This window comes from Delphinapterus leucas, chromosome 7, assembly GCF_059928025.1.
Source record: "Delphinapterus leucas isolate spDelLeu-1000000601 "Yukka" chromosome 7, BTC_Dleu_Yukka2, whole genome shotgun sequence".
NCBI lineage: Eukaryota > Metazoa > Chordata > Mammalia > Artiodactyla > Monodontidae > Delphinapterus > Delphinapterus leucas.
In genome coordinates this window covers 96,734,101-96,756,956 of record NC_143135.1, presented here as the reverse complement: position 1 = coordinate 96,756,956, position 22,856 = coordinate 96,734,101, and the positions used below count along the sequence as shown (strand labels likewise).

Sequence of the window (22,856 nt, the reverse complement as noted above, 5' to 3'; positions counted from 1 at the left end):
AACTGGTTTGATTTGAAATCACTTTTATTATGTCTAGAATATGCATTGAAGAGTAGGACATGAGGGAGCTCTACTACAAGTATAGCACACAGGGTTTAGGCATTTCAAATTTATATCTGTTTTCGATACTCAGAGTGTTTTATGCTTATTTTGAGTTTTTAGTTAGGCTCTTGTTATTGGATAAGTAATCTATTGCTACAGTCCTAGGATTTAATTTTTTAAGTAAAATTGATATTGGAACAAGTAAAATATATAACCTAAAAAGCTAAAGAAATAATCTTTTCATACTCTGCAACAGTTAGTTATCAGGCATATATTATCGTAAACCATCATATTTATGTAGCACATAAAAATTCATAAATCACAATCTCATTAAATAAGTAATCAAATTTATTCTAGTATGAGGATCTAATTCTGATCATCCCATTGCTTTTTAAAATGTACTAAAGTTAAGAACTAAGATCAAAGTGATCATTTTAGAGCACTGGTACTCTGATGAAGAGATAAAGGGATTCACAGGTTGCTTTATCTAAGCAATAATAAGGCCAAGAAGGATTTGTTTGTTAAATTTATTCTAAAGATGTCCACTTAATGAAAAGAAGTAATATTAAATAAAAAAGTAGTGTTTCTGCTTGGCCATAAACAACTACCTCTTAACTGTAGTCTATTACGCTGTGAAATAGTCTGATGCAGAAGACTACAAATTCTTAACCCTGGAGATTTCCAAGAGAAGACCACTCCCCTGGATTATTTAATCATTTACTTATCTGAGGGAACATGATTATGCTACGTGATTTTGAAAGTTCCATTTCAGTTCATCCAGGCCACTGTGTCTAATTTCTCAACCTCTTCTCTTTCAGGTCGACTCATGCATTTCTTTCAAATATACTTTCATTATTACCAAGAATAACAAGGACATTACAATCAACCACATAAATGAAGTGGACTAAAGATAGTTATTAGTAAATTAAGAATTTTCACCTCAGACTTTCCTTTAATACAGGGGTCAGTAAACTCCAGCCAAGGGACTAAATTCAACCCACAGATTGTTTTGGCAAATATTTAGTTTTACTGAAACACAGCCATACCCGTTCATTTATGCATCGTCTATGGCTGCTTTCACATTACAATGAGAGTCGAGTAGTAGATTATCTGACCCACAAAGCCTAAAAAATTTACTATCCGGCCTATTGCAGAAAATGTTTGCTTATCTTTGCTATAAGGGTTTCAGAAAACAAAACGGAGGATAACATTCACCTACATTTGATTAGCTTCACCACTTCCAGATGGTTTGAATGAGTCACCAGAGTTCCATTCACCTGTAAGAAAATGAAAATAGTGTCTGTCAGATAATTCTAGTTGAGACAATTAAACTGACTTCAGGAATTATCATATGTAATACAACCAATTATAACATAGTAAACAGGACTATATTAAAATGCATATATATTTGGTTCAATAGTCACTTTTACCACTATTCTATAAGGTATACTCAGCAACAAAATGAACTTGAGCACAAAAAAAGGCCTTGATTTAAAGAGACGCAAGAGCCGGGGTGGGGGGGCGGATATGGGGATATATGTATACATATAGCTGATTCACTTTGCTATACAGCAGAAACTAACACACCATTGTAAAGCAATTATATTCCAATAAAGATGCTTAAAAAAATAAAAAGGATATTATAACTATTATAACTTATTCACCATGAAAAATGACAAAACATACTATGCAACAGATCTGCAAATCCTTCACAGTGAAGAACCCTTGCAAATTAAAAACTCCCTTTGCTTTTAATTACAAATTCACTGATTTTCCAAAGGCATAATAAATTTTTTAAAAGATGAATAAGCAATATTTCTCCAATAATATTCAATTTACTATTAGTTTTCCAATCATCACCTAACCTTTACAAAGAAAATTAATTTTCAGACACGCTAAATGTAGGAAGTGTTATCCAAAGTTTCCACTAAACCAAACAAATTAAGGTAAAAATATCAAACATGAATCTAACATTTTTTCTCTGATGCAAGTAACACTAATTTTTACAAGTTCAAATATATCGGGGTATAAAATAGAAGTAAAAGTACACTTGTCATGCCCACCAGAGATGATCACTGTTAAGCATGATGTTTAATCTTTGAGACATATTCTAGCATACACACACCAGATACACAGACACACATACATATACTTTGTAACTGCCCTTTCCTGCAAATAAAAAAGCACTGTTTTATTACATTATGGATGTCTTTCAATATAGGTACAAACAGACCTAATCTATTCTTTTTAAAAGCTGGAGGTGAAATGCAATTTATTTCTTTAGCCCTCAGTATACGCATATTTAGATTGTTTACAAGTTTTCGATACAATAAAGCTTAAATGAATTTTCCTGTACACGTATCACTTCACATTTAAACACCTATTACCTTAGATAAGCTCCTAAAAGCAAAATTGTGGTCAAAGGTTATATACTTTTTAAAAATATGTAACTTTTGATACATATTCACAAATTTCCATCCAAACAGATTTTACCTAATTTATATTCACAACATGTTTATGAGAGTAGCCATTTTACCATACCCAAACTATGCCAAATGTGTATCATTAATCTTTAAAATTTCTGACAACCAAATATATTTTCACCTATCATTTAATTTCTACTTCTTTCTTATCAGTGAGGTTGGACATATCCTCATTGATATATTATTTCAATTACTTTGGAGAATTGCCTTATAAAATTCTTTGCCCCTTTTTCTGTCAGACTATTCTTTTGTTAGTAATTTGAAAGTGCTCTTTACAATTAAGGCTATCATATTCTGTAATATATTTCAAATATTTATTTCCAGATAGTTCTTTGTAAATATGTTCATGGTGTCTTTTCCTGTATAGTAATTTGATTTTAAGTAATCACATTAGTTAGTTGTCTTAAGGGTAATTAGTGACTAATCCATTCTTTCCCTACTGATCAGAACTTAAGGGCTGTTTCTGGACTCTCTGTGTTCCACAGACAGGTCCATAGGTATAATGGAGTCACTTGCTTCAAATCAATCTGCACCATCTCACCTCACACTTATCCATACACATAATACCTCTGCAAAGTTCACTTAGAACAAATAATCATTTGGAAGCTTGACAAGGAATGGCACACCTCCCCAAATTTATTAATAAATTTTGAAGAGAATTTCTTGCTAAGAGATTAACTTGGAGAAATATGATCTTTACAACAGCGAGTTATGACTCCATTTATTCAAGCCTCTTATTATGCTTTTCAGTAAAGGGTAACGTTAATTTTAGAATGAATGAAATAAGTTTTTATAGTCAATAAATCCATCATATATAATCTGTAGCTTTTAATAAAAATCCAAGTTAAAAAAATCAAAATATGGCTAATATATGCTGTTTTTTAATTCTATCATAAATTCCATAATAGTCTTTTCCTTACCTTGATGATTCGATCACCTGTCTGTACGCCAGCCCGCATGGCTGCTCCATCTGTAAGAGAAATTAATTCTTAAAATGCAATTCATTTACCTTCACTGATAATCTTCTTGAAAGAGAGGCAGTGTAACAAAATGGTTAAATACATGGACTGTAAAGTCAGGCAGACTTAGGTCCAAATCCTGCCTCTGCCACTCACTAGTTGGATGACCATGGACAGATTTTATGTTTTTTTTACTCTAAGCCTCGATATCACCTGTAATATAGAGATAAAAAATACCTACCTCAAATTATAGCAACCAAGATAAAGGAAGTATTCAATATATGGTAATAGTAGTTCAAGATATTATTGTCATTTGGGAGAAAAGGATGGATATTTTTGAGTCTACAACCCCTTCTTTAATCTGTCTCTACCCAAATATCTCTGGTGCCATTAAGAAATAAAATTCCACAAACTTCTATAAGTGATGATGAGTAAAGTATCATGACTAAGGAGTCATATGATTTCTAAAACAATATAAGAACTGTTTTCTTTCCATAAAGTACAAAAGAAAATCAACTGGGGTAAATTCATGCCTATAACTGTAACACCAGAAACAACTCTAGCACAATAAGGCCATATGACCCGTAATGTATGTGATTATTTTATTCTAAGCAATAGACATTTTTAAACTATTCTATTCTTAACTCTGTTTGCTCCCAAGTGACAAGACTGTTTTTAAAAATGCCTTGCCTTCTTTGACAGACTGTACGAACACTGGATTGTCTCCACTGACCGTCAGCCCAAATCCATTGTCATCCTTCTGGATGATCACACAACGCTGAACAAGACCTGCACAAGAACCAAAGGGTAAAGAGAGAAGGAAAGAGAAAACAGAGAAAAAGACAATAATTACATATTAGTAATGAACTGTAGTGTATCTGGAGAAACACAAGGTAGTACATGAAACCCATATAAAAAATAACAGCACTAACCCCATAAGCAAAACAAACACAAGAATATCACAAAGAATCATATATACTGGTTTCTCACAGGGAAGGTACAGCAGAATTGCTCCAAGATTAAAAACAGCTAAGGCAAACTGGAAAATATGAAGTATTAGAGAGGAGACAGACAGAATGCCCATTCACATCTATGCAATTAATTTGTAATATAAAATCCTCCCCCACCTCCCTGTGTTTTTGGTTCTCTAACTGGTGTTTAAACCCAAGATAATCAAATATTTTGGGACATTAGGCTAGAAGCATCCCATGGTAAACTCTAGAGAAGTCCAACCTTACTCTCAATAAAATATACTCAGAAAAACAGACTATAAAAAAGAAGGAAGTGCTTACAGAGCACCTGCAGCTCTTCTCCTGAAAGGGAGAAAGAAAAGGAAAAGTCCAAAGGAAAGAAAAGGAAAAGTCCAAGGGAAGAAAGACTTTGGCTCGTAGAAAAAATAAAAAGAAAAGAGAAAAAAAGTAGGAAAGATAAAGAAAGAACCTGTGAGTTCAACCAACTCTTTGATTTCTTTCATATACTTACCTGATTCCTACAGAGAATTTGTTTTCCTTCTAGTTAAATAGCAAACAAAAATTGTCAAGGCAAGGTGAGAAGAAGACCACAACCAAAGGAATAGGGACGTCCCAAAACAGAACCCTGATTAGTGCCCAGGGCTGTTTTACCGTAGATCAAGATCAGAAGATCCTGAACTCTTTGTTAGCCAAAGATTTAATATATACTTCCAGCTTTTCAGAATCTAAGTGTTTTACCAAAAATCAGTATGCAAAACATGTAAACTAACACAAGTATAATGATGATTAGAAAACAAAAACTACTTCAAAATTAAGATTTTTATACAAAGAGCCATGATCTTTTAAATAAGTCTGATGTACAAAACAAAGGAAATGCTAAAGATTGCACGTTAATGAATATATATGCATATTTCTTGCTGTTAATGAAATGACACAAGTATGAGCCTACTACAGATGAAAAACTAGAATAACTGGATCCCAGAATAGAAAACACAAACTTGAACCTTAATTTATAACCCTACACAAAAATTAATTTACAGCAAATTAGGGACCTGAACATAAAAGCTAAAGCTTTTCATAAGAAAACATAGGAGAAAAGCTTCAAGACCTTAGGATAGGCAGAGAACTTTTAGGATGCAAAATGCATCCATAAAAGAAAAAACTGGTAAATGGGACCCAAAATTTTAAATAGCTGCTTTCCTAAAGACACTGATAAGAAAATGAAAAGGCAAGCCCAGTGGGAGAAAATATTCGCATTACGAATTATCTGATAAAGCACTTGTATCCAGACATACATTAAAAAAAACAACTCTACAACCCAATAATGGAAGACACATTTTAAAGGGACAAAAGGTTTGAACAAAGAAAGATACACCAACGGCCAATAAGCACATGCAAAGGTGCTCAACATTTGCAGTCTTCAGGAAAATGCAAATTAAAACCATAATGAGATACCACTATACACTAACTGGAATGGCTAAAAATTAAAAGACTGATAAATACCAAGTGCTAACAAGGATGTGGAACAACTAGAACTCTCATACATTGCTGGTGGGAATGTAAAATGGTGGAAATTTCTTATAAAGGCAAGTATATATTTACATATGACCCAGCAACTTCACTCCTAAGATAAATGAAAACTCATGTCCACATAAAGACTGGTAAACAAACGTTCACAGCAGTTTTGCTCATAAGAGACAAAAACTAGAAACAACTCAATTGTCCGTCAACAGACAAATGGATAAACAAACTGTGGTACAGCCATTACAATAAAATACTACTTAGCAAGAAAAAAAGGAAACTACTCACACAGGCAACAAACATGGATGAATCACAAAAACATCATGTTAAGCAAAAGAAGGCAGATACAAAAGAGAGTACATACTACATGATTCCAGCGTAGAACAGGCAAAAAGTAAACGAGTAAGGAAAAGCAGATCAGTGGTTGCCTAGGGGCAGGATGGCGTGGAGAGGTAAGAATGACTGCAAAGAGACATGAAGGAACTTTTTGGGTTGATGGAAATGTTCTACACATTAATTAAGGTAATGGTTACATGAGTATTCATCTGTCAAGACTTAGTGAACTGCACACTTAAAATGAGTGCATCTTATTTTATGTAAATTAGATCTCAAAAAAGTTAATTTTCAACATTTAAAAAATGAGTGAGACCTCAATTCTAGAGACTACTAAATACTGAACAGTATTTGAATTCACGGTGTCACCACTCCTACAAAATAGGAAACTGCAATGGGGTCAGAGGAAAGATAACCCATCAGAATTTAACCATTTTTCTTTTGTTTAATGTTGCTTCCTTCAACTAATTAGGAAAAACTCTAAATAGAATGGGTATAAATACATAAAATCAAGGAAAAAGACATTCTTTATAAATTTCTAGTACATAATACAATAAATATAAGTATCAGAGAATAAAGTTTTACAGGAATCTTTTTAAATGCACACCCACTTTTAGAAACATAAACATCTGATGCCTTTCTTTACAGTCATTTGAAATTTCAAAATAAATTACATACTTTGAATTTTTAAAAGACAACTGTAGCACTGAATATATATATTTTTCATGCTATAATCATCCCTCCCAGTTATCTCATCTCACTTCCAAAGGGCTGAAAATGAGTGAACTGAAGGATTCTAATATTGATGTTTCCTGTGCTAAGCCACTGGGCTTCTTAAGACTTTCTTCCAGGTCCCTGTAGAGAATCGGGTACTTGTACACAATGAGGGAGAGGAGTAGTGGGGGTTAACAGTTTGCTATGTTTATGTATTTCACTTGAATATAATGTACCTAAAGTATTTAGCTTAATGCCTGACAAATACTAAGGGTTCATAAATGTTAGGTATTATTTTATTATGACTAGGGGTGGGTTGCGCTTGGATTTTCCTGCTCAGAAATATATTACTCATTTACCCATGCCATCAGTTAAAAATACATTTGTGTTAATGAACTCCTATCATTAATGTAAATGCTCCTCAGAAGGATCAATTCTCATTTATGATGTCTTTGTGTGAATTTTGTTTTGGTTTAACAGACCAGCAATCACTTTGAGATGGGGAAGGAAGGAAGGAAATTTTACAGAGCTTCTTGTGATAGGTAACTTTAGAAGATGAGAGACAGCATGACGCCCTCAAGAAACAAATCATCTCCTCTTATAAAACTTTCCCGAAATATCAAGACTGTGTTAGGTGCCCCCTTCTAGACTCCCACTGCACCCTCTATTTACTCTCAGAGTATCTTTGTCACTCACAACTGATTTGTATTTGTTTTTATCCTCTCATTAGATTAAATACTCCCCTGAAAGAGTTCAGGGGCTCTATCTTGTTTACAAACTTATCTCAGGACCTGGTATATGTTCTGGCATACAAGGAAATTTTTTTAAATTGCTAACGAATTAACAAAAAATCACAAAAGTATAGGAGTCTAGAGATGAACGGAAGCTCAGAAAGGGAGGTGATCAGAGAGAAAAAAAATACAACTACACACAGTTAACTTTAGCAAATATGCTTAGGGTCCTAACAGACTGCTAAGTACTGAAAGAATTTATTAGGGTTGCCTCAGAATACTGCAAACCTGTATTCTCCAATTCAAAACTGTTCAGCATGATAACTTTCCCCTTTAATTCTACATGAAAAGGAGAAGATAAGGAACAAAGAAGAAAGAGGAAAAAGGGAAAGAGCTATGTGAGCATCATATTCATCTTTTTCCTCTCCTCAACACCACTATACTGTCCATTTATCAATATTATTATTCTAAGTCCATCTACTAATCTGAGACTCTGATATACTTGAATATCTAAGAATTACTAGACTACCAATACAAAAAGAAAACATACATACATAGCCAATTCAGAATCTGTAGAATTCAAATTACTGAAATGTTCTACTTATTGCAGCCCAGAAGCTATTTTAACCCACCACACAGGATAAACTCCACCCTTAACATTGACATCACCAATACTGACTATCATACTTTCGAAATGTCCTTTTTGACAAAAAAAAAATCCACTTTGCTTTAGCAAATTTGTATTGAGCATCTGTCTGCTCGTTATTTAACACTGTAACCTGCAGGAATACAAAACAACTAGGAGTCTTTGCTCTCAAAGAACTTAAAATCTTGAAAGGGAAGGATAATAGAGAAACAAATAGAGAAACAATGGCAACATCTAACTAAAATGATATGATAACAGGCCCTATATGTTATTAAAGAAGGGAGAGAGAAAAGGTGGACTCCTAATTCCAAAATAATCATTTTTGAATTTCACTAATTAAAAAAAAAAACTTTCCATCATTTTAACTTTTTCTGGTTCTTACAAACACATATAGCCCATGGTTTGTTTGTTGGCTTATTTTGCTAATTCCCTTATTCTCTGGTATAAAGAGTATTAATTATAATCACTATACAAGTGTGTTTATCTCTGATTTTTTTTTTTTTTTTGCGGTACGTGGGCCTCTCACTGCTGTGGCCTCTCCCGTTGTGGAGCACAGGCTCCGGACACGCAGGCTCAGCAGCCATGGTTCAGGGGACCAGCCGCTCTGCGGCATGTGGGATCCTCCCGGACCGGGGCACAAACCCGTGTCCCCTGCATTGGCGGGCGGGCTCTCAACCACTGTGCCACCAGGGAAGCCCCATATGAACATTTTTTTCCACAACTATCTAGTTTTGTTTTGTTTTTTTAAAAAATAAATTTATTTATTTATTTTTGGCTGCATTGGGTCTTCGTTGCTGCGCGCGGGCTTTCTCTAGTCGCGGTGAGCGGGGGCTACTCTTCGTTGCGGTGCGCAGGCTTCTCACTGCGATGGCTTCCCTTGCTGTGGAGCACGGGCTCTAGGCAGCTGGGCTTCAGTAGTTGTGGCTTGTGGGCTCTAGAGCGCAGGCTCAGTAGTTGTGGCGCACGGGCGTAGTTGCTCCGCAGCATGCGGGATCTTCCCAGACCAGGGCTTGAACCCGTGTCCCCTGAATTGGCAGGCGGATTCTTAACCACTGCGCCACCAGGGAAGCCCCACAACTATCTAGTTTTTAAGTGCATATGGAATATTGGTAACCAAGTGCATCTCTATTATCATACTTACGAAAAAGCACTTCTTTTGTACCAGACTGTAAACTTCTAGAAAGCAGGTACAGTCTCCTATTATCTTGATATCTATCCCTTAACATAGTACCTGGCATATAATAGGTGCTCAATGAATATTTACTAAGTAAATCTGAACTTATTTTATAAATAAATCATACTCAGTCACTTTTCAGGAAAAAGTAAAATCATATCCATGAAAACGATGCCAAGTAGAGAAATACTTCTACACAGACACTAACCTTCTGCCCTGGCTAAATTCTAACCAAAGTAATTTGATACTCCATCTACCCTAAATTAACTCCTCTAATTCTTTACTTCCTGTCTTTTAAGGAATATGATATTTCACCTGGAAGCTGATAATAAATGTCATGCTTCATATTATCAGTGAAGTAAAGATAGATGGTCTGTCAAACTTATGTAAATATTATCCTTTCCTATTTTTTTTCTTTAGAAACAAAGGACATGTTTTCCTGTTATAATAACGTGACTTTTTTTTCTTTTCAAATGCTTTTTTACTGAAGTACCATTAATTTATAATATTCTGTTAGTTTCAGGTATACAGCATAGTGATTCAGTATTTTTGTTATAATCTATTACTACAAGATACTGGATATAGTTCCCTGTGCTATACAGTATATCCTTGTTGCTTATCTATTTTATATATAGTAGTTTGTATCTATTAATTCCATACCTCAAATTTGTCCCTCCTCCCTTCTCTCTTTCCTTTGGTAACCAAAAGTTTGTTTTCTATATCTGTGAGTCTGTTTCTGTTTTGCATATATTGACATATTCATTTGTATTATTTTTTAGATTCCACATATAAGTGATATCATATAGTATTTGTCTAAGCATAATGCTCTCTAGGTCCATCCACATTGCTGCAAATGGCATTATTTTTCTTTTATGGCTGAGTAATATTCCTTGGTGTGTGTGTATGTGTCTCTATGTGTGTGTATACACAAGACATCCTTTTTTTGAAACTGAACTATAGTTGACCTACAATATTGTGTTAACTTCGGGTGTACAGCTAAGCGATTTAGTTATATACATTTTTTTTCAGATTTTCCATTATAGGTTATTACAAGATGTTGAGTGTAGTTCCTGTGCTGTATACATCTTCTTAATTCAATAATCTGCTGACAAGCACTTGAGTTGCTTCCAAATCTTGGCTGCTGTAAATAGTGTTGCTATGAACATTGTGGTGCACATGTCCTTTCAAATTAGTGTTTTCGTTCTTCCAGATATATAAGCAGGAGTGGAACTGCTGACTCATATGGCAGTTCTACTTTTAGTTTTTTAAGGAACCTCTAAACTGTTTTCCACAGTGGCTGCACCAATTTACATTCCCTCCAATGGTGTACAAGGGTCCCCTTTGCTCCACATCCTCTCTAACATTTGTTATTTGTAGACTTTTTTTTTTTTTTTTTTTTTTTGCGATACGCGGGCCTCTCACTGTTGTGGCCTCTCCCGTTGCGGAGCACAGGCTCCGGACGCGCAGGCTCAGCGGCCATGGCTCACGGGCCCAGCCGCTCCGCGGCACGTGGGATCTTCCCGGACCGGGGCACGAACCCGTGTCTCCTGCATCGGCAGGCGGACTCTCAACCACTGCGCCACCAGGGAAGCCCTAGACTTTTTAATGGTAGCCATTCTGACAGGTGTGAGGTGATACTTCATTGTGGTTTTGATTTGCATTTCTTAATAATTAGCAATGATGAGCACCTTTTCACATGCCTGTTACCCATCCGCATATCTTCTTTGAAAAATGTCTATTCAATTCTTCTGCGCATTTTTTGATTGGTTTGGGTTTTGTTTTGGTTTTTTTTTTCAATATTGAATTGTATGAGCTGTTTGTATACTTTGGATATTAACCCCTTGCTGGTCACATCATTTGCAAACATTCTTCCCCATACCATAGGTACTCTTTTCGTTTTTTGCTGTGCAAAACTTTTAAGTTTAATTAGGTCCCACTTGTTTATTTCTGCTCTTATTTCTTTTGCCTCAGGAGACTGATCCAAGAAAACTTTGCTACAATTTATATCAAAGACTGTTCTGCCTATGTTCTCTTCTAGGAGTTTTATGGTTTCAGATTTTCCATTTAGGGCTTTAAACCATTTTGAGTTTATTTTTGTACATAGTGTGAGGGAATGTTACAATTTCATTGTTTTACACATGGCTGTCCAGCTTTCCCAGCACAACTTGTTGAAGAGACTGTCTTTTCTCCATTGCATACCTTGCCTCTTTTGTTGTAGATTAATTGATTGTAGATGCATGGATTTATTTCCGGGCTCTCTATTCTGTTCCATTGATCTATGTGCCTGTTTCTGTGCCAATACCATGCTGTCTTGATTACTGTAGCTTTGTAGTATAGTCTGAAGTTTGGGCGGGTTATACCTCCAGTTTGTTCTTTTGTCTCAGGATTGCCTTGGCAATTTGAGGTCTCTGGTAGTTCCATATAAATTTTAGAATTATTTGTTCTAGTTCTGCAGAAAATGTCCTGGGTACTTTGATACGGACTGCATTTAAATCTGTAGATTGCTTTGGATAGTATGGCCATTTTAATATTAATTCTTTCAATCCAAGAGCCTGGGATATCTTTCCATTTCTTTGAATCATCTTCAATTTCCTTCCTTCCTTCATCAGAGTTTTACAGTTTGCAAAGTAAAGTTCTTTCACTTCCTTGCTTAATTTTATTCCTAGTAATTTTATTTTTTTGATGTGATTTTAAACAGAATTGTCTTTTTTACTTTCTCTTTCTGATATTTCATTATTAGTGTATAGGAACACAACAGATTTCTGTATATTAATCTTGTATCCTGCATCATTCCTGAATTCATTTATTAGTTCTAGTAGTTTCTCAGCAGAGAATTTAGTATTCTCTATATAGAGTATCATGTCATTTGCAAAGAGTGACAGTTTTACCTCTTCCCTACTAATCTGTATACCTTTTATTTATTTTTCTTGTCTGATTACTGTGGATGGGACTTCCAGTACCATGTTAAACAGGAGTGGTGAGAGTGAGCATCCTCGCCTTGTTTCTGAATTTAGCAGGAAGGCTTTCAGCTTTTCACTGTTGAGTATTACGTTGTCTGTGTGTTTGTTTTATCTTTACTATGTTGAGATATGTTCCCTCTATACCCACTTTGATGGGAGTTTTCATCATGAATGGATGCTGAATTTTGTCAAATGCTTCTTCTGCATCTGTTGAGATGATCATGTGACTTTTGTCTTTCATTCTGTTAATGCGGTGTATCACATTGATTTGTGTATGCTGAACTATCCTTGTGACCCTGGAATAAATCCAACTTGATCATGGTATATGATCCTTTTTATGTATTGTAGGATTTCGTTTGCTTATACTTTGTTGAGGATTTTTGCATCTATATTCATCAAAGATACTGGCCTGTAATTTTTTATAATGTCTTTGTCTGGTTTTGGTATCAGGTGGCCTCATAGAATGAAATTCGGAGTGTTCCCTCCTCCTCAATTTTTTGGAATAGCTTAAGAAGGATAGGTATAAGTTCTTTATATGTTTGGCAGGATTCCCCTGTGAAGCCATCTGGTCCAGGACTTTTGTTTGCTGGGAGCTTTTTTTTTTTTTTAATTATAGACCCAACTTCACTTCTAGTGTTCAGTCTGTTCAAGTTGTCTGTTTCTTCTTGGCTCAGTCTTGGCAGGCTGGTATGTTTCTAGAAATTTGTCCATTTCTTCTAGGTTGTCCAATTTGTTGGCATATACCTGTTCATGGTATTCTCTTATGATTTTCTGTATCTCTGTGGTATCAGATGCTATTTCTCCTCTTTCATTTCTTTTTTTTTATTTGTTTGTTTTGTTTTTTGGTATTTTTTTAATTGAAGTATTGTTGATCTACAATGTTGTGTTAATTACTGCTGTACAGCAAAGTGACTCAGTTATACATATATATACACATTCTTTTTCATATTCTTCTCCATTATGGTTTATCACAGGATATAAAATATAGTTCCCTGTGCTACACAGTAGGACATAAATGTTTATCCATTCTATATATACCAGTTTGCATCTGCTAATCCAAAACTCCCAATCCATCCCTCTCCCACCCCTCTCTCCCTTGGTAATCACCAGTCTATTGTTTACGTCCGTGATTCTGTTTCTGTTTCATAGATAGGTTCGTTTGTGTCATATTTTAGGTTCCACATATAAATGATATCATATGGTATTTTTCTTTCTCTTTCTGACTTACTTCACTTAGTATGATAATCTCTAGCTGCATCCAAGTTGCTGCAAATGTGGCATTATTTTGTTCTTTTTTATGGCTGCAGTATTCCATTGTATATATGTACCACATCTTCTTTATCCATTCATCTGTCAATGAAAGTTTGTTTCCATGTCTTGGCTATTGTGAATAGTGCTGCTATGAACATAGAGGTGCATGTATCTTTTCGAATTATAGGTTTGTCTGGATATATGCCCAGGAGTGGGATTGCTGGAACATATGATAATTCTATTTTTAGTTTTCTGAGGAACCTCCATACTGTTTTCCACAGTGGCTGCACCAACTTACATTCCCACCAAAAGTGTAGGAGGGTTCCCTTTTCTCCACACCCTTTCCAGCATTTGTTATTTGTAGACTTTTTAATGATGGCCATTCTGACAAGGGTGAGGTGGTACCTCATTGTAGTTCTGATTTGCATTTCTCTAATAATTAGCGATGTTTAGCATCTTTTCATGTGCCTATTGGCCATGTGTATTTCTTCTTTGGAGAAATGTCTATTTAGGCCTTCTGCTCATTTTTCAATCGGGTTGTTTTTTGTTGTTGTTGTTGAGGTGTATGAGCTGTTTGTATATTTTGGAAATTAAGCCCTTGTCAGTCACATCATTTGCAAATATTTCCTCCCATTCTGTAGGTTGCCTTTTCATTTTGTTTATGGTTTCCTTTGCTGTGCAAAAGCTTATACGTTTGAACAGGTCCTATTTGTTTATTTTTGTTTTTATTCTCTTTCATTTCTCATTTGCATCCTTTTTTCTTCTTAGTGAATCTGGCTAAAGGTTTATCGATTTTGTTTGTCTTTTCAAAGAACACCTTTTGGTTTCATTAATCTTTTCTATTGTTTTATCTCTAATTAATTTATGTCCTCTCTAATCTTTACTATTTCCTTCCTTCTACTGACTGTGGGCTTTGTGTGTTCTCTTTCTAAATCTTTTAGGTGGTTAGGTTGTCATTTGAGATTTTTCTTGTTTCTTAAGGAAGGCCTGTATCACTATAAACTTCCCTCTTAGAATTGCTTTTGCTGCACCCCATAGATTTTGGAAAGTTGTGTTTTCATTTTCATTCGTCTCAAGGTATTTCCCAATTTCCTTTTTGATTTCATCATTCACCCATTGGTTTTTCAGTAGCATATTGTTTAGTTTCTACATGTTTGTTCTTTTCCTGTAGTTGATTTCTAGTTTCATACTGTTGTGGCTGGAAATTATGCTTGATATAATTCCTATGCTCTTAAATTTGTTGAGGCTTGTTCGGTAACCTGGTATGTGATCTATCCTGGAGAACGTTCCATGTGCATTTCAAAAGAATGTGTATTCTGCATTTTTGGGGGGAATGTGGTGTCCTGTAGGTATCAATTAAGTCAAAGTGATCTACTGTGTCATTTGAGACCTCTGTTGCCTTACTGATTTTCTGTCTGGATGATCTGTCCATTGAGGACAGTGGGGTGTTAATGTCTCCTACTATTATTGTATTACTGTCAGTTTCTCCCTTTACATCTGTTAGTATTTGCTTTGTATATTTAGGTGTTCCTATACTGGGTGTGTATATCTTAACGAGTGTAATACCCTCTTCCTGCATTGATCCCTTCTTCATTGTATAACCCCTTGTATTGATTCCTTTATCCCTTCTCTGTCTTTCATTATAGCTTTCGTCTTAAAGTCTACCTTGTCTGATATGAGTATTGCTACCCCCACTTTCTTGTTGTTTCTGTTTGCATGAAATATCTTTTTCCATCCTCTCACTTTCGGTCTGTGTGCATCTTTCACCCTGAAGTGAGTCTCTTGTAGGCAGCATATTGAAGACTCTTGTTTTCTAATCCAGTCAGCCACCTTGTGTCTTTTGATCGGAGCATTTAGTCCACTGACATTTAAAGTAATTACTGATAGGTATGTACTTATGTCATTTTATTCCTTGTTTTGCAGTTGTTTTTGTAGTTCTTTGTTCATTTCCTCTTCTTTTTGTTTCTGCCATTGTGGTTTGATGATTTTCTTTTGTAGTATGCTTGAATTCCTTTCTTCCTTTCTTTTACAGTACCCTCTACTGTAGGGTTTTGATTTGTGGTTACCACTGGGTTCATATATGTTGACCCATAATTGTATCTACTTGCTTTAAACTGACAATCATTTAAGTTCAAACATTCTAAAAGATCTACATTTTTTACTCCTCTCCCACACATTTTGTGTTTTTGAGGTCATATTTTATATCTTCATGCTTATCCCTTTACTGTTTATTGTATTTATAGTTGCTTTTACAATTTTTTAAAAGTGATCTTCAATCCTTACTGTATATTTACCATTCCCATTGGGATTTTCCCTTTCCTGTAGATTCTTACTTCTTTTCCATTTAGAGAAGACCTTTCAACATTTCTTTTACAGTAGGCTTAGTATTGCTTTATTCTTTTAGTTTTTGCTTCTCTGAGAAATTATTTACCTCTCCTTCTATTCTAAATGATAATCTTGCTGGGTAGATTACCCTAGATTGCAGGTTTTTCCCTTTCAGGACTTTGAATATACCATGCCACTCCCTTCTGGCCTGCAAAGTTTCTGAAGAGAAATCAACTGATAGCCTTATGGGGATTCCCTTGTGTATACCTCTTTGTTTTTCTATTGCTGCCTTTACCTCTTTACCTTTACCTTTAACTGCATTTTGCCATTTTAATTATGATATGTCTTGGTGTGGGTCTGTTTGGGTTCATCTTGTTTGAGACCCTCTGTACTTTCTGTATCTGTTTCCTTCTTTAGGTTCGAAAAGTTTTCAGTCATAATTTCTTCAGATACATGTTTGATCCCCTTGTCTCTCTCTCTCCTCTTTCTGAAACCCTTTTAATATAAACATTGGCATGTTTTATATTATCCCGAAGTTCTCATATGTTGCTTTCATTTTTTTTTTATTTGTCTTTCTGTTTGTTGCTTTATTGGGTGATCTGCATTATTCTATCCTCTGGATCACTTATGCATTCTTCTGTGTCATTCAGTCTGCTATTCATTGCTTCTAGAGTGCGTTTTATCTCAGAAGTTGAATTATCTATTTTTTATTGGGTCTTCTTTATGGATTCTAGTTCCATGTTAAAATGATCTGTGCTTAGATCAGTTCTCTTTCTTAATTCATTTAGCATTTTTATAACAAACTTCTTGAATTAATTATCTGGTAGACTGATTATCTCTGTTTCATTATTTATTTTTTCAGGGGTTTTCTCTTGCTCTTTTGAGAGTAGTTCCTCTTCCTTACCATTTTACTTAATGTTCTCTGTCTCTATGAATTTAGGTGAAACAGTTATCCATTGTGGTCTTGAGGGATGTTTTTATTTGGGAGCATCCCACTGTAGACTGTATATGCCACTGTCTCTGGTGTGAGGGCTGAACTTGATGTAGATGCCAGCCACATTTTTCCTCAGGGTATGCTAGCCACTATCACCTTGATAGGGAGTGTGGCTGGTGTTGGGGGAACTAGAGGCTGCACAGGGTCTAAGGCCAGATTTCCTCTCTACTCAGTGGCAGTCACCGCCTTGTCAGGGGTGGAGTCTGCTCTCAAGTTGCTGGAGCAGAATCTCTGATGGTCAGGCTCCAACTGGCTCTGTTCCTTTTAAGTATGTGTTCTGATGGCAAGCCAGTACCTGCATACTCCTCACAAGTCGAGTCTAGGCTTCTCCAGCCTTTCTATTTGTCCCACTGGTTCTCCAAGCAGCCAAGGAGGCCTGTCTCCTCTACACAGGATCCCAGAACTGGGATGCCCAGTCTGTGGCTCCCCAGGGTGACTGTCCACCCATGCTATCTCCCTTTTCCTCTTAGTTCCCTTCTAAGGGCAGAGATCTCAGCCTGATGTTTTTCTTCCCATCCTACCCAATTATGTGGGAATCTTTCTTGCAGCCTTGGTTGTATAGGAGTTTTTCTGCCAGATTCCAGTTAGTTTTCAGTGAGAATTTTTCCTCATGTGGATGTATTTTTCATGTTTTTAAGAGTAGATGAGCTCCATATCCTCTTACTCCAACACCTTGATCCCCCTTTCCAATGCAGCATTTGAAACCCATATAAAAAAGACTGTTTTTTTTACTCAAAAGTGAATTACCAAGGATTGTATTTTGAAAGTGAAAAAAATTAAGTCTTTGTAATGCTTTGCTGTGGGGAGGGGAAGAAGTCTTTAAGGTATTCTGAAAAGGTGAAAAAGTACTCTCAAGTTTCACTGTAATATATTCCTTGAACAATGCAACAACTATATTGCCAAACAGAAAACTAATGAAAATGCAAGGCAACATGCTAAACCTTTCATACTGCATTTACTTTAGGAAAAGCACATTAGTCTTTCTTCACCTTTGATTTTATTGCATGACCAAACTTCTCTAAGTCTCACCTCTTAAAAATTAGCTTCAGGGAAGGGTGTGGAGAAAGACCACGTGCAACTCCATAAGAACAGCTCATTTTTAAACCGCTGCCAGACATCATGTTTTATGCGTTAGGCCTCAGATAAGCCTTTGATTAAGAAGTTTCTTGATTCTAAATGCATAATGCTGCCAGCAAGAGGAGGCTTAAGTTCCAAGCATGCCGATTCCATTCTTTTAGACTATAACCAACAGTAAGTCTCTTTTCAAAGTTACATTTTCTTCTACCTTAAAATTTTTCAAAGGAAAGAAAAATCCAATTATGATGAATCAACACTGTATTCCATCAATTCTCTTTACTAAAATACTTCATCCCAATCTCAACAGCCATTCATTCAAAACTCACTTAATTGAGTGACTCCAGTGTGTCAGGCATTATGGGAGATGCAAAGATGAACAAAAATACAAATAACTTGATACAAAGCAGGATGTCAAAGTTGAGACAACAAAAGTAACTGGGTAAACCTAGGAAAGCCCTATGAAAGAGGCAGTATTTGAACCTAGGCCGTGAAGGATGGGGAGGATTCTAATAGCGAGTTATAGGAGATAATCCATTCAAAGCAATGGGAATGGCATGAGCAAAGAAAGAGGACCAAGCCACGTCTGGGAAAGGAAAATTTGGAGGACAGTCTGGTACCTTTGGGTGAACCGTACTAGATTAATGGAGAATGATGAATTGGAAACAAATTATGGCATATCTTAGTAACTATTTGTACTTTCCCAAAAAGTGAATGACCAAATCCTTACTTTAGTAACACTTATCTGACTGAATACAGTAGAATGGAGAAAAGGAAGTGAATCAATGTGAAATAAACATGAAAGAAGGTTATGAGTCTATTAAAATAGTCTAATGACATGATGACAAACTGAACAAGGCACTGGAGATGAAACCAAACAGCAGGGGGTGAAAAATAATGTGATGGCAGAACCAATTAAACCTGACAAGTAGTTGACAATAGGGGACAAGAGAAACGGAGAAGTCAAAGATAAATTTAAGAAAATAAGACTAAGTAAATGGGAAAATGACCAAGTCATTAAAAGAATCAGGGAAATCAAGGGGAAGACTGATTTCCAGCCACAGTTAGCAATGATAAATTCCAGATTGCTCATTTGGATTTGAAGGATAGTTAGAGTGCAAGTATTCAGCAAACAGTTATAAATATGAGACTGGAAACAGGGAGAAAGATCAGGGACAGAAACTTGAGTCATGCCTATATTTATAAGAAGGAAAAAGAAAGCAAGTACAGAAAAGACAAAACCATTATAAAGAGAAAAGAAACAGGTTGATTTAATATTATATACACCAAAGAAAGGGCATCAACATTGCCTGATGGCACAAGGGGAAGATGGGAACTGAGAAAAAGTTCATAAATTTTCAAGTTGGATATTTTGATTCACCTTCCAGATAGTATGTGTTCAGATTTGAAGAGGTTAGGAAGTGAGTGATTTATGAGGACACAGAAGGTTCATGTAGAATCTCTTTGCAAGGTTGAAGAAAGAACAGAGAATAATAACTTGGTGAGAGTAAAAATCAAACCAAGAAGTTTTCATTTGACAGATATGAGAAGCTGGAATAAAAAGAAATATGAATTAAAAGAAAATACACTCTGAAGTATCCAAACCTGGATATTTCAAGTACTAACAATTCGCTTCTGTTATGGACTAAATGTTTGTGTCACCCCCACAAAATTCATATGTTTAAACCCTAACTCTCAACATGATAGTACTTGGGAATGAGGCCTTTGGGGAGGAACTGGGGTTAAATAAGGTCATAAGACTGAGGCCCTCGTGCTGGGATTAGTATCCTTATAAGATACCAAACAGTTTGTTCTCTGTTTCCCTCTCTACACATGCTTGCACCAAGGAAAAGACCATGTGAGCACAAAGCAAGAAGGTGGCCGTCTTTAAACCCAGAGAAGAGCACTCACCAGAACCGGACCAATGCTGGCAGCCTGACTGCATATTTCTAGTCTCCAAAACCGTGAGAAAATAAAGTTCTGCTGTTTAAGCCAAGTCTCTGGTATTTTGTTATAGAAGCCCCTCTGGTATTTTGTTACAGAAGTCTTTTTGAAATAGACTAAGACACTTTCAAAAAGACATGGTTTATTTTCTTGTACATAATATCATCAGCTGTAATCTCTTCAGGACACCAAGACAGAAGCTGTAGACTAACTCAAAATTCCCCGGTTAAATCTCTCATATTCCTCAAACCCCCACAAAATTTCTCTATTACAGTATTAGTAAGGAAAATAGAAAATTAAGTATCATTAAAATTGCAGATCAGAAAATATACCTGTACATGGGCAACAGACTCCAAAAGGTTCAGAGGGGAAAATAAGGGGAAAAGGAACAAATATTGACCTACTGCGCTGGGCAGAAACTTAACAAAGAAGTGAATACAAAACAAACATTTGGTTTCCTCTTAAAATGAGCAAAGTAAATCTATCTCACAAAAGGGCTCTAAAAATGGCTAGGAAAGTTTAAGTAAATAATTTGTAGGTGAATGACTAGTATTTGTGTGAAGTACCCAGCTAACAATTTTACCCCAAGAGAAGACAATGTATAATCTTAGAAGTTAAAAGTGGGCTTGTTAAGAGACCCTACACTAAAGCAATGTCACCAGTTGCTATGATTCTACTCAGTAGTATTCCAGTATTTCCAAGCTTTCCATAACTCTCTAGAGATTCCTTTTCACCCACGCTAACTGCACACAGTCTGAAGAAGTCTATTCACACAGGTGATAAAATATTTGTAATGTCAAAGAGATTTAATTTAGCATGCTAACTCTGTTCTGATCAACTCATCCCTCTCAAAAGTTCTTTTTGAGAACTCATGGCTCAGTTCCTTCCAAAAAAGGTATTTCAAGGGTTCTCAAGAAACAAACACAGAGAAGCCACACCTTACTTCCCCATTACCACTTAAAATGTTTCTATTACTACCAAGCCAATGGCGTGTCTGAACTAGTGTTAATATTCCCATCTCTGGTAAGAAAAATCTTAGTATACTATTTCTAGTCATGGATTCCTAAATTGTTAGTCTCATCCAAAGCAAACAGCAAGCTTTTGCATACATACCACAGATCTAGGAAAATGGTGGGGGAGATGAAATTACAACATTGCAAAGGTTGCTGGAAAAGAATGGTGCTATAAAGATAGTGTTCACATTCCTAAGAAGAGAGTAAACCATAGGAAGTTCTTTATATAGAACAGAAAGACAGGGTCTCAAGAACTTATGAGGAGCCAAATACTTTGGAAGGAAGAAAAAGCATGAACTTGACATGCTATAGGGCATGGTACACATTTCCTGTTGAACTACTGTAAAAGGTTTAACTACACAGAAAAAGTACTGGTCACATAAACCCAAGCAAAAAACTATATGTATGTATCTAACACAGAAGCATTAACTGATTTATAAACAAACACAGGCCTCATAATACTAAATAGTATCTACCATTATGTGTTCAAGTGTCAGGAGATATAAATTATAAAGTGTCTTAAAAGAGAAAGGGGGCATTTTCATGTATTTTTTCCTTTCATGTGTATATCAAGCTAGGAAACAGCTACACCCAGGGAAACTTCCACTTGATAGACTTTTGGCCTCTATTGGAGAAGACCTGGTTTTCCTTTGAGGCCAAATTTAGAATCTTCTTTTAAAAAAAAAAAAACTTACTGGTCTTTCAGAGATTATTTTAAAAGTCTAGGGCTTCCCTGGTGGTGCAGTGGTTGAGAGTCCGCCTGCCGATGCGGGGGACACGGGTTCGTGCCCCGGTCCGGGAAGATCCCACATGCCGCGCAGTGGCTGGGCCCGTGAGCCATGGCCGCTGAGCCTGCGCGTCCGGAGCCTGTGCTCCGCAACGGGAGGGGCCACGACGGTGAGAGGCCCGCGTACCGCAAAAAAAAAAAAAAAAAAAAAAAAAGTCTAGGTTCCAGGCAGTGCTTCTCTTATCCACTTTTCTCAAAACACTAATTAGATGCCAAATCAAGAAAATAGGATAGGTAAAACTATGCAGAAGAAAAGGAAAAGGAAAAATGTGTCTGAAATTCACAAGCATGGTTTATATTATCTTTGGAAGACAGGACATGGCCTGGAAATATTAGTGTTCTAGTCACCTGGTGCAAAACTTGACCATTCCGGTTAAAGCTGCTCTTTGCGAAGATTATTTTTTAAAGGTGTCATTTTGAAATCTTCCCATTCCGAATAAGCTTTAGGGAAACTTATGAAAGGCAGAGACATTCTTCATGCTACGAAAATAAAATACTTAGGCTATTTTTGCTGTTGTGGATAAATTACACAAGAACAGCATTTCCAGATGATGAGGCAATTAAAAATAAACAATTAAAATTAAAATTCCAAAGAACTGCTAACACATCAAACTATACCAGTACTATACTTAGAGAAAAAGACTGGTAGCACTGATGAAATTCTACATGATCCAAACTCTGCAAACGGGACATGGGAAGAATATGCCAAGAATTCAAAGCTCATCCATGTTATTTGGAGAAATTTGACCCAAACATATTAGAGATAATCACTTTCCTAACATAAACAAGACAAAAGAGAAGATGGGTAATGTGCCTATTCTTACTCTACAATGTTAGTTTCTAGCAACCTTAAGCTTCCACATCACAGCCACATTAAAACCCCAGGCTCCCTTTCCCTGCAATAGATCATGCCATGCAGAGCAGACACAAAAGA

General features: G+C 35.9%; 1 protein-coding gene across 3 annotated transcripts in view; it reads right to left on the bottom strand.

Annotated features, from left to right (window-relative positions):
* The window catches only part of ARHGEF12 (Rho guanine nucleotide exchange factor 12), a 143,871-nt gene that overhangs the window by 54,477 nt on the left and 66,538 nt on the right, over positions 1-22,856 (bottom strand). For all 3 annotated transcript variants that reach the window (XM_022560400.2, XM_022560401.2, XM_089915704.1), the window contains 3 exons: positions 4,175-4,273; positions 3,446-3,495; positions 1,262-1,319 (listed from right to left, as the gene is read on the bottom strand). In XM_022560400.2, the coding sequence (XP_022416108.1) occupies positions 1,262-1,319; positions 3,446-3,495; positions 4,175-4,273 (207 nt within the window). The remainder of the gene's footprint in view (positions 1-1,261; positions 1,320-3,445; positions 3,496-4,174; positions 4,274-22,856) is intronic.